Here is a 13388-nt window from a genome sequence, read left to right as displayed (position 1 = left end):
TGCCCCCTGTTGTCTGCGGTGCATCTGAGATACTTTGAGGGCATCAACTGCCTCAGCATTCAAGCTCAGGCACTGCAAATATTAGAGATTGAAGGGAACTTTGAAGATCTCCATGTCGATGCCCCTAATCTTGTCGACGGGTATCTTAGACTCGACAACGTTGAAAGTTACCAATCCATTCTAGTCCAGGGTGACAAGAAAAGCTATCTCAAGCAAGCTTTTTGGCAGCCTGACTCGTATTGAAACACTTAGTGTTAGTGGTTCTTTCTTGACGGTAATGTACTACTGACTTAGTTATTATTTGTGTCATCTGATTAAACTGTATTGGAACTTCTCATTGGTTTTATTCTGGTTGCAGTATTTATCCAAAGGGTGCATGCTGACGAAAGTGCCTGGTGTATTTTACCATCTTGAGTTACTTTGTATTGAGAGATGCTTGTGGAGGTGGACTGAGGTTGTGGCTGCATGTTCACTATTTCAAAATGCTCCTCTCTTAAGTGAACTTGACATATGGGTAATCCTCCCTCCTCTGTATACAAATTGTTTTCTTTATTGTCACTGTCCTTTCTCCTGATGGTAGATGGAGTCAGTACACCACAAACTGCACTTCAAGCTGGCTGTAAATGTAGTTGATACCTGTATATGCTCAATGCAGCTTATCCATTTTTGCTTGGTTGTATTTATGATTTATCAATTGCTTGAAAAACTCTACAGAGTTATCCTCGCCCTGAAGCATTTACTCGCAAGGGAATCTGGGATCAAGACGAGATGGAGATTCAAGCACCTAAACTGGATCACCTTGAGATGATTACCCTCAACGATTTCAGAGGTTTGGACTGTGAGGTTGCTCTTCTAGGGTTGCTACTGAGCTGGGCCGCCAGCACTAAATGAACTGAAAATAAACATTCTCAAAGGATTGACAGATCGGTGCGCCTTTAGGGCTACTAAGAAGCTGTTGGCTCTCCCCACGGCCTCTGCCAAAGCCAAGATCATCGTTACCTGATTCCTGCTGCTTTGTGCTGCATCCTCCTGCCGGGCACATGTGGTATTATTAGTCGTAGCGCCTCTTGCTAGGCCTTCTGTTTATCAGACTGGAGTCATATGGAGGGAGTATCGTGATGTCATATGGGTTCCAGCATTATGCTCTGCATTTCTGTATGTAGTTTCAATGGGTGATTTTACTGCAGCCTGGGAGCTCTGATGTTAGCTAAATCATGCCCCGCTCTGAGTTGTTTCCTAAGGTTTTATTCAGCACAGCTAAGTGATTAACTGAAATTCTGGTCATTGTTGATGATTCAAGATCGCCCACATAGTGATGGACGTCTAGATGATCCCGTTCTGTTTAGTAGCTGCACTTCGCAACTCTTCGGGCCGCGCCAGAACCTCCGATCACGTACGGCCAACACCCTACAGGATTGGCAGCTCAAAATAGGTTTGATTGGGAATACGGCAAGATGAAGAGAGGTCAAGAGAGAAGGGGTTCGAGATTTGGGTTTTTTGTCCCCTGCAGGCGACCGAACTGGCGGCGTATATAGCTCGGTCCACACCGGGGCTCCAAGAAGAAGACGACGCGCGCTGCATAAGGTAGAAGTGGATGAGGGCGTGGTCGAGCGAAGAGAGGACCGAGTCCTAATGGCAGAGCAGCTCTACGCGCATGAACAATCTGCTGGCTTCTAGATTTTGCGGCGTTAACTTATTATAGCACCGGTTCCCAATGGCATAGCAGTTCTACGTGCATAGACAATCAGAGCAAAAGCGATATTCTGATTGAATGATTTTTTTTAAAATAAATTCTCATCTTGGTCAATCTCTTCTCTCTCCTTTCCTCTCCTTACCCATCGTTCTCCCTTCGTTCTTTTGGCTGCGCAACGAGTAGAGAGAGGGAGAGAAAGAAAGGGCGAGAGAGCACTAGAGCATAGCCACAGTGCCTAGTCACGAAAAGTGCAATTAATTATCCATTTCCTTCCCACTAATTAAATTATTTAAGGAGCTAATCTTTGCTAAAATTTGAAGAACCTATAGGATTGGAAATGGACAATCAAGAATATGGTTAAGTGTTATGGCTATCGGCATCCTCAATGGATAGGAAATTTTTTGATGCAATTTGAAAAACTCCGGTGCCACAAAAGATTAAAGTTTTTATATGGAAACTAGCCTATAATGGTCCGGATGTCAAAACCAATAGATTACGCCGTCACCTAATCTCCTGCAACATGTTCAATATGTGGCATGGAACCTGAACATGGTCATCATGCGCATGCGATGGTTCACTGCACTAAAGCCACTGCGTTAAGATATGCTTTTTGGCAGTCATGGAACCTCCCTATGAATCATCTTTCAACTACACAGGATCTGATTGGATTATTGTTCTACTCAACAAAGTTGATAAAGACACAAGAGTAAAACTAATGCTTTTTTTCTGAAGAATCTGACACCATAAGAACTACGCTGTGTTTGGGAAAAGGTGACGTACTGCCCCATCTCTGCATCAGTAATTTTTTGTTTGGAAAACTACCTCCTGAACCGAAGTGTGGCTGATCCATCAACTTCAATAAAGGGCAAAAATCATGTCACTCTGGGACAACTCTAATGTATCTGGATGGCCATAGCTTGATCAAGAAAAGGTTCCATGGACACCTCCTCCCTCGAAATGGATAAAACTGTGGAGGCTGGATCCTAACACACAACATGCTGGGATAGGCTTTATTGCTAGGAATCCTAACACACAACATGCTTATGCTCTTTGACTGAAGAAGCTAAATGTCTTGCAGGGCATCCGCAGAGCTCGCTCAGTTTTCACGGGGCCTAGTTGACAGGAGTCAGACTGCCTCGACATGGTATAAGCTCAATTACAGTACTCTAAATCGATCCCCTAGCTGCATCATCATCGAAGAAGCAAAAAAAGTTAAAAATGTTCCATTGCTTCGAAGTTTTAAAGTGCGATCGTGACAAGCCACTCCATTTTCACTTTAATATTTTACAAAACTTCAAAATATCAGGATTACAAATTCTCCAAAATATTTCACATAAGATTTGCAATATATTATATAGATTGAAATCTATAATATTAATTTTAATTAATTTAATTGTTTTTTTATAAATTCAAGTTCGCACATTAACTTGAATATTTTATCAAAATTGAATCATCTAAAAGGTCATTTCTACCAATCATTATCTAGGAGTATTATCGTAGGATCGAGATGCTATAAAATTTTCATAGGATTTGATGCAAGTCTGGGATACTATAGAATTTAAGGTGAGATCGGTGTATTTTGACTTGGTATGACTATTGTAGGATTCTAACGGGAGGGGGGAAATATCTTAACTTCCCAATGGGGGAAATGCAACCGTTCCCTGGCTGCTGTCACGACTCACAAATCTATGCATAGGAAGATTGGAAGAGAAGGCCGAGGGGAGTTGAGTCCCAAGGATCGAGCGGGTGGTGGCGGCGGCGGCATTGCGGCGAGGATCACGCGGCGCAGAACCTCGCTTCCTCAACTCTCCAATCCCTAGGTATCGCTCACACCCCTCGATTTCTCCTCCCCGCCTCCAAATCCTCCACGGCACAAACTGAAGACCGATCCATCTTGTTGATATGGCTGCGTTGTACTCGGAGGCAAAAGCTGTAGAGAGTCGGCACCGAGGACAATGCTTTGCGTTCAGTTTGGTACGGGAATCTGGTCACCGTCACGAACTCCGTAATTAGGTTTGTGCGGTTTGTTGTTAGGCTTGCTGGCGATCTGTGCGACTTCGTATTGGGATCAGACTAGCTTATGTTGGCAAGTAGGCGCATAGTACTAGTTACGTCGCAGTTGCCACTCTAATCCTAGCTGACTCACATTCCCATCCTACTGCTATATCCATTCCTTCCAGTCACGAATCATCGCAAAGTTTAGCTAACAATTGTGAGGACTGAGGAAAGCATACGATTTTTTTAATTTTTGACCCGGACAAAAATTTAATGCTGGTATTTCTGCTTGTCTTGTTCAGTTAGTTCAGTATGATTATCGTCAAACATCTTTAGCTAATTGTTTCGTTTCCATTTTTTTTGGTTTAATAGGTGTCATCCAACAATATATATTTTTAGAAACACTCACTATATCTCCAGAAATGAACAAACCTACTGCAACGCTGTTCATGCATGTCATAGGGAAACGGTGGATTGGCAAGTTCATTTGCAATGCCACTAACTCTGGAGGGGTAGACATTTTTAATTTTTGAAAATAAGGTTGAAACTACCTATGGTATCACAACCTGATAAAGCATGGTTCATTTTTTGAGAAAAGTTGTTGAGGAGTTTGTGTTTACATTAGTTTTTTTAAAATAAAAAATTCATATTGATACAAAGAATCGAGATGTAGACTCTACAATCTACATCATCTAAGTTTCTTATTTGCTGGAAAATGCCAGGACACTTAAATCTTGATTTTGTGGCCATGGGTCATGCTAAAAAAGCCAAGGTGAAGCATACAGTTGATGTGAGTTCAGACAGAATTAGCAGTTTACCTCAAGAGATAAAGGCCAAAATCCTCTCCAATCTGACTACAGATATGGCTGTTAGGGCTTCCTATCAAGCGCTTGGAGGAATGTGTGGACTACTACCCCAGGCATATTTCTGTGTGATTGCAGGTTTTGTTCCTGTAATGATTGTCCTACAAGTGATTCCTCTGAAGCCTTTTCTATGAGTGGACAATCCAAGTTTGTTACATTGGTTGATATGGCACTATCGCTCCACAAGGGGCCCCTAGATACATTTACGATTCATGGGACACAGAGCTACCATGATGTATTTGCGAGGTGGATGTACACGCTTTCAACAAAAGGACCAGAAGATATTACAATCAAGCTGACATCTGGCCCAAAGTATAAGATTCCATCAAGCCTCTTCTCTATCAGTCATCTGTACTTTCTGTATCTAAAAAACTGCAGCATCAGCTTGCCGAAGAAGTTTGAAGGTTTCAAATTGCTTAAAGTCCTGAAACTGAAAGTTTTCTCCTCGACAGATAGTGACATCAGTAATCTGATTTCCTCCATGCCCCCTGTTGGATTCGGTGCATCTGAGATACTTTGAGGGCATCAACTGCCTCAGCATTCAAGCCCAGGCAATGCAAATATTAGAGATTGAAGGGAACTTTGAAGATCTCTGTGTCAATGCCCCTAATCTTGTCAACATGTATCTTAGACTCGACAATATTGAAGGCTATCAATCTGTTCCAGCCCATGGTGACAGGAAAAGCTATCTCAAGCAAACTTTTGGCAGCCCGACTTGTCTCAGAACACTTAATGTTAATGGTTCTTTCTTGACGGTAACTTACTACTGGCTTAGTTACTATTTTCGTCATCTGATTAAACTGTATTGGAACTCTCATTGGTTTTATTCTGGTTGTAGTACTTATCCAAAGGGTGCATGCTGACGAAAGTGCCTGGTGTCTTTGACCATCTTGAGGTACTTTGTATCGAGAGATGCTTGTGGAGGTGGACTGAGGTTGTGGCTGCTTGTTCACTATTTCAGAATGCTCCTCTTTTAAGTGAACTTGACATATGGGTAATCCTCCCTCTCTTTCTACAGATTGTAATATTTTCTTTCTATTTTTTCTCCTGATGGAATCTATTACTCTATGAACCACACCTGAAGCTGGCTGCAAATGTAGTTTATACCTGTGTATGCTAATGCAGCAGATCCATCTTTACCTGGTTGTATTTATGATTTATCTTTCTTGAAAATTCCATAGGGTTATCCTCGCCCTGAAGCATTTACACGCAAGGGAATCTGGGATCAGGATGAGACGGAGATTCAAGCTCCTAAACTGGATCACCTCATGATGATTACCCTCAATGGATCACCTCATGATGATTACCCTCAATGATTTCATGGGTTTGGACTGTGAGGTTGCTCTTCTAGGGTTGCTACTGAGCTTGGCGCCAGCTTTAGAAGAAATGAAAATAATTATCGCTGAAGATACAACAGATCAGCGTGTCTTCAGTGCTACTAAGAAGCTGTTGGCTCTCCCCAGGGCCTCTACCAAAGCCAAGATCATCGTTACCTGATTCCTGCTGTTTTGTGTTGCATCCTCCTGCCGGTGCACATGTGGTGGTTTTGCTGCTGTTTCTAGTCGGTGTACTCTATAACTATAGTGATGATGCCTTTTGTTGAGACTGGAGTTATATGGTTGGAGTATTGTTATATGTCATATATATGCTTCCAGCGTTGCGCCCTGCATTTCTGTACGTAGTTTGAAGGTGTGATTTTACTGCAGCCAGTGGAATTGTGATGTTAGCTTATTGCCCGCTTTGTGTTGTTTCCAACATTTCATTCAGCGCAGCAAACTGAAATTCTGACTTCGTTCTGTGTTCAGGACTAATGCTCCTTTATTAATCCGACGAGGTTACGCCAGCTTAACTGATAGGAACATCTTCAGAGAAAAGTTATTTTGCTGAATAATTCAAATGCGTAAAAATGTTATTGCTGTAGTTTCAAAATCCACACCGCATTTCTCGACCTATTCACCAGCTCAACAATGTGCATGAATACGATTACACTTGCCCCGTTGCTCACCCGCCTCCATTCAAATTCAAATGCACGTTAAAAGGTTATCGCATCTATAGACTATAGGAGTAGTAGTCACCAGCTCAGAATGGGCAGGAACATGATCACACTTGCTCGCTCGTCCTTCATTCATGGTTACACCTTACACCAGCATGGACGTACTAATTCCAGCGATCTTGCATATCGTCGCACATAATTCGTTTCCATAATCACCGTAATGTCTCCAACCTGTGTATCCTTTCCTTCCATACTGTGATCCGATCTCGTGCTATAAAACCCCCCACCGTCTCTCCTCCTTTCCATCCACGTAGCACCGAGCCCCCAACCATTTTCCCTTCTTCCTCCTCGATCCCCACCCATGGCTCGCAAGAAGGTGTCCCTGCAGTGGATCGCCAACGACGCGACCCGCCGCGCGACCTTCAAGAAGCGCCGCAAGGGCCTGATGAAGAAGGCGAGCGAGCTGGCCACGCTGTGCGGCGTCAGGGCCTGCGTCGTCGTCTACGGCGCCGGCGAGTCGCAGCCGGAGGTGTGGCCGGAGGCCCCCGGCGCGGCGGAGGATGTCGTCGCCCGCTTCAGGGCCGTGCCGGAGCTGGACCAGTGCAAGAAGATGCTCGACATGGAGGGCTACCTGAAGCAGCAAGTCGACAAGCTCAGGGAGCAGCTGCACAAGGCGCAGCGCGAGAACCGGGAGCGCGAGACGGCTCTCCTCCTGCACGACGCCATCGCCGGCCGCCTCCCGGGACTCGCGGGCCTCTCCGTCGAGGAGGTTGGCAGCCTCGGCTGGATGGTGGAGAACCGCATCCAGGCCGTCAGGGCCGCCATCGCGCAGCTCCAGGGGGAGGGGCAGGACCTCCCGGCGGCGGCGCTGCAGCTGCCGCAGCCGTCCCTGCCGGTGGCGCCTTATTACGGCATCGGGGCCGGCGCCGGCCATGGGGAGATGATGATGCAGGCGCCGCACCCGCAGGGTTGGATGATGGCCGGAGGGGAAATTGGCGCTCTGGCCTACGGTGGCTTCGTCGGCGCCAGCACCGGCACCAGCACCAGCGCCGGGGCCGACATGCCGCCGCAGTTTGGCAGCATGGGTGCCGGGTTTGCGTGGCCTGACACAGCTGGTCAATCTTTCCCTTCCATGTAAAGGAGGCTTGGCATCGCATGACGCATGCATGCATGAATGACTGCTGGCCAAATCTGTGGTATCGTGTCGTGTCAAGCAGATTGCTAAGTAGTATTGCATCATACTCGTCGCGGGTCATGTTTTAAATCAGTTTATATTCGTGGTGTTCGAACAAAAATGATGGTGAATTATATTTTTTCATTGGACATACTATTGCTGCATGTGAACATACCAAACTTTCATGCATCTCAGACCTTTTTACTATTGCTGCTGAACATCAAGCGACCAGCAAACTAATTAAGGGGTGTTCGGGAACACCATGCTAAGCTTTAGCACATGTCACATCGGATATTTGATACTAATTAGAAGTATTAAACATAGTCTAATTATAAAATTAATTGCACAGATGGAGTCTAATTCGCGAGACGAATCTATTAAGTCTAATTAGTCCATGATTTGACAATGTGGTGCTACAATAACCATTTGCTATTGATGGATTAATTAGCCTTAATAGATTCGTCTCGCGAATTAGACTCCATCTGTGCAATTAGTTTTATAATTAGCTCATGTTTAGTCCTTCTAATTAGCATCCGAATATCCGATGTGACCCTGCTAAAGTTTAGCACCTCGTATCCAAACACCCCTAACACATGCGGACATGCAGACAAAGCAGCAGGCAAAGCTGAAACCAACTCAGTAAGTCCAAGCACGACAACATGTACAGGCGCAGAAAGTTCGACTTAGGGCGTGTCTGTGACTGCTAGGCTCCAACTTTTGCAGCTCCGTTCTGAAATTATCTTGCCAAACACCTCTACCTCCAACAATACTAACTCTAGAAAAAAGTGGATCTAGAGGTTAACTTTAAGATTTTTCTAGAGCTCCTCAAAGGATCTCAAAAACACTGTTTTCATACATTTTCTTGGAGTTGGGTCGAAATTACCCACCAATAGTACTGGTTACACGCACCGGTTTGAGGAAAAAATAGATGGACACCACCTCCTCCCCAGACTGTTCACTGATGGCGCCTCCTCCCCTTCCCTCTCGTGTACTGTCCCTACCTTCTCCTCTCCCCTCCTCCCCAGACTGTTCACTGATGGCGCCCCCCTCCCCTTCCCTCTCGTGTACTGTCCCCGCCTTCTCCTCTCCCTCCGACATAAAAAAACCGACAGCATGGATGTCGATGATGATCCTCAACCCCTTATCTCATACCGGTGAGTACTCCACATCTCCTGTCAATAGAATCAAAACAATTATACAATCCGCCAACGCAGACGATATGATGCAAGGACGTCGCGTAGGTCAATATCGTGCATGCATGGACGTCACTTCGATGGTGCAGAATTCTTTTCGCTCCCAGTACCCGTGCTGCTACACCCTAAAGAGCTTAACAGACGCCGTTCTAATTAGCACAACGAGTCTACATCACGCTCGCATCTCTATATAGAAGATCCTATGTAAATTTGGGATGGGTAGCACTAGTAGAGAACTGGCCTTTAGTCCCGGTTGGTAGGGTGCATATCTCCTGAAAATTCATCTGGGATAAACCAACCGGGACAAAAGGGGGTTCTTTAGTCCCGGGTCTTTCAACCGGGAGTAAAGGTCACCCTTTAGTCCCGGTTGTACCTGCATGGTGTTCTGCATGCGTGGCGTCTGAAATTTTCATGCATCACGTACGTAGTACCGCGGACCTTTTGTTAACCTTTAGTAGTTGAGAATTTTTTTATAATGAAATCAACTAGTATTTAAACGAATGAAATTTGTAATTATACAATTACTATATATATATACACAATTCATATACACAATTCAACTAGTACAAATCGATCTTAATTAGCGCGTATTATATATACAAATAAATCAAACTATATATCTACAATCTTCCCGTCGACGTGTTGCTCGGAGCGTCTAATTGTCGTCCATCGTAATAAAATTTTCCTTTTGGATTTACCACCTCATCCATTAGGAATCCAATAAGACCTTCACATATTGCCGCTCCTCTTTCTTCCTTCAAGAGTCCTTGTTGAATATTTAACATCTATAATTTGGAAATTTGTGAATGTTACACGAACAATTAAATATAAGGAGCTAGAAAATAATTAACTAGTAATAGTTTTATTTTACGTACTTTAAAGTTGTGCGGCGTCATCTTTAGTCCCTTGGGTCCCATAAAACTGTGCATGTGCTCACAAATGTAGTAGCCACATAGATTATTCCTGAGTTCCTATCTTAGGCACTTCAGTGTGGAAAAAAATAAGTTATGAAATATTCGTGTTATACAATGTAATAAATGTGCAGACTTCATACGTACCGGGAAGTCTGTGTTCCATGTAAGTTTTTCTTTGAATGGACCTTTGTGTATCCTTATGAATTGTTTCCATGCGCTGCGGATTAGAATAATGAATGATATAGTGTAACAGGGATAAAATTTAGGAAACAAACTTTTGCATAGAGATAAAGGTCCAGAATTATTACAAGCCTAGCATGTCTTGCATATCTTGGTACTCCACCGGATCTTTCCTCAACAAATCGAAGGAAGTGACGTTGCTTCTTTCAGGCTCAATTATAATAAGGATCCAGTGGAAGCTGCGTACGTAAAATGTTCATGCATATTAGAGCTAACTAACATTAATTAGGTTAGGAAAAAGACAACGAAAGTAGACGGTATACACATACTTACTTGAAGTTGTATGGAAGTAGTATGAAATTCTTGAATGTTTGTTTGTTTAGGAAATTGTATACTTCCACCAAGGTTTTTTCGGCGATAATTGTATCTGTTTTTTGTTAACTACGGATGGATCCATGAAGCCTATATGTAGGTACACCTCTCGTCGGCATGACTGAATTAGCATCCTACATAAAATGGAAGATGAAGTTAGTACGGTGATGCACGCCAAAATTTACATGTAGAGATAAACGGACACTTATAGAACCCAAGCGCTGATTAGAGAGATGTCTAGGGCATCATGATGGTACACTTCGTATATACTCTTGAAGTCTAGCCACAGAACTTTCTCGCCTTCGCCATAAAAATCTATCGGTTTTACCTTAAGGCTGAACATCTCTTAAGGCCGAACATCTCCCTCGAGTCGGCGGAGACCATCATGTACCATTGATGGAATTCGTACATCTTTGTTGATAGCTTCTGTACCAACGAAGGCCTTACTAGAGGTTTTCCTAGCTCATAAGTCCATCTCCGCTTAGGGGGCGGTGCAGTTGGCATCTCAACTTGTCCTAAACATTCATCAAGTCCCAGACCTGTTTCTTGCATGAATTTCAATACTTCTGCTTGTTGATCCAAGGGCATTGCTGCTACCCTTTGAGCGTCTTTTTTTGATAAATGCTCAAGGTCGGGGACAGCACCACTAGAAGATGACTTTCCTTTTCTTTTGTCCTTTTCATCAGCCTTTACTAAAGCTCGTTCATAGTTTGATAAGAGTGGTATACTTTTCTTGGCTCCTTCTTCCATCCTGATAAAAAAGTTTAAATCTCTTCAATTTACTGGCGGTGGCTCCATCTCCCTTGCTTTTTTTTCTTTAGCTTGTTTCTTGAACCACTCACTGGCCTCTCATTGGATTTCTGCTTGTTGATCCAAGGGCATTGCTGCTACCCTTTGAGCGTCTTTTTTTAATAAATGCCCGAGGTTGGGGACAGCACCACTAGAAGATGACTTTCCTTTCCTTTTGTCCTTTTCATCAGCCTTTACTAAAGCCCGTTCATAGTTTGATAAGAGTGGTATCCTTTTCTTGGCTCCTTCTTCCATCTTGATAAAAAAGTTTAAATCTCTTCGATTTACTGGCGGTGGCTCCATCTCCCTTGCTTTTTTTCTTCGGCTTGTTTCTTGAACCACTCATTGGCCTTTTGTTGGATTTCTGCCCACTGTTCCACATGAGTCATTGCCTCCCAGCGTTCCTTATGAGTCACTTCAGGCTCCTTTGTTTTCTTCTTTCTCTGCCTTTGCTTGGGAGGCGGTGCTCGTGACTTCTTTAGTGGTGCTGTAGGTTCCTTCATCGGGGCTGCTCTTGGTCCTGGCGACGGTGATTGGGGAGGGGTGTTGTTATTGTCGTCGTCGCTCCCACCACCAGGATGTGGTGGAGATGGAGACCTTGATATAGCAGGAAGCGACGGTCCTGGAGCAGGTTGTGCAGGAGATGACGGTCTCGTATGAGGAGAAGGTTGCTGCTGGGGATCTACGGGGACGGTCTTGAGCTCTGAGGAGATGGCTCCGTGCCGGGAATGATGATGTAGCGTTTTCACCATAGAATGATCCCATGAAGCACTTCTACCAGTGTCCTTTCCCCATCGACTCTCGGGAGGTCGATCTCTAGGCCTTCATATTGGCTATCAACAATTTTCTCTACGCGGACGCTGGCGTAGCCAGGTGGAATCTCCATGCCATGACTGCTCTGCCCCGCCAGGGTTGCTAACGCACTCTCGTACGCTACCTGTACATATAGCTCAGGGAGCCTCCATGAGTGTAATACCAATTTTTTGATCGTTCGGGCCATTCAATAGTTGCAGGTACGATTCCCCATTCGATCAGATCTTGTTCCATCTTCCTCCATTTGGGAATTGCTGTGCCACAACCACCTCGCCCTAGATGATGATGGTAGCCCTTCTGACCAACATTTGTAGTGTTGGTCAGGATCTTTTTCACACCGTCTTCACTCCTCTTATATTCAACAAATGCCTCCCAGTGGTCCCTCAACTTTGGCCACACATTGAAGTCTGGAGTTCGGCCCTTCTTAATGTAGTTGGCATCCAACATCTTCTTGAATGTCTGGAATTGTGTAGCCATCTTCTTCAGCGTCCACACTTTCACATCCTTTTCAATATATCCTTCGGGGAATGTGAAATGTCTCTTGACATCTTCCCACAGCATATTCTTGTCGGTCTCCGGGAGGGCGTACGGATTAGTGCTTCTGCCCTTCCATTCTCTGATGCTGATAGGCACGTTGTCCCAAACGATTGCCCTGATCTGACTCACGTACTTCTTTGCTACTTTCTCGGGAGCAACCGGCCTGCCCTCTTCTGTCACTTCCGTGATGACAAGCCTCCCTTCCATCACCTTTGTACGACCTCAGGTCTTTTTCCCTTGCGTCGATCCAGAGGGCTAACAGTTCAAGATTCGTTAATTAGTACGTAGTAGTAACGGTGGCGTGAAACAATACAATTTATATATACCCCACCGGAACCTTCCGCCATGGCAAGGTGTTGCTGGGGCTCATGCTCTTCATTCCCATCGGCGGACATGTTGAGGAACATATCCGCTTGGGTGCCCTCTTCATCGGTGTACGATATTGGAAGGTTGTCGCCACTACTATCACCAGCGATTATCTGCTCCATGAGATACCTTGCGGTCTCGTCATCTACCATTTCAACTATTGATTGAAACATACATTGAATCATACATGACAGTCATAGAAATCGCCTTAGTTATATGTACATAAGGGTATATACATGAAATCATAAAGTAACATGAATCCCACAAAGTCGGAATGTTTATACAAATTTCAACAAATTAGTAGTACTTTGTACGAATTTCTACCAAATTTCTACTAATTTATACATATTTATTGGAATTTCTAGCAAATTACTACTAATTACTACTAATTCCTACTAATTTGATTTTCTAACTAATATACAAATATCTATTGATTTTCTAACTAATTCATTCCTGGTGCCAGTGCCAGCGGACCTCGCGCGGTCGACGATGCCTAGGTTGGGCGA

General features: G+C 44.2%; 1 protein-coding gene across 1 annotated transcript; it reads left to right on the top strand.

Moving 5' to 3' along the window:
* Nucleotides 1-6905: 6905 nt before the first annotated feature.
* LOC101763718 (agamous-like MADS-box protein AGL80) lies at nt 6906-7682 on the top strand. The gene has a single exon (XM_004954913.1). The coding sequence runs from the start codon at nt 6906-6908 to the stop codon at nt 7680-7682; it is 777 nt and encodes a 258-aa protein (XP_004954970.1).
* Nucleotides 7683-13388: the final 5706 nt, after the last annotated feature.

The sequence above is a fragment of the Setaria italica genome, chromosome I (genome assembly GCF_000263155.2).
Source record: "Setaria italica strain Yugu1 chromosome I, Setaria_italica_v2.0, whole genome shotgun sequence".
Taxonomy (NCBI): domain Eukaryota; kingdom Viridiplantae; phylum Streptophyta; class Magnoliopsida; order Poales; family Poaceae; genus Setaria; species Setaria italica.
This window is presented reverse-complemented; position numbering and strand designations above follow the sequence as displayed.

Bases quoted from the DNA above. Each gene is read 5' to 3' on its own strand.
- LOC101763718 (XM_004954913.1), top strand. From the start codon at position 6,906: ATGGCTCGCAAGAAGGTGTCCCTGCAGTGGATCGCCAACGACGCGACC.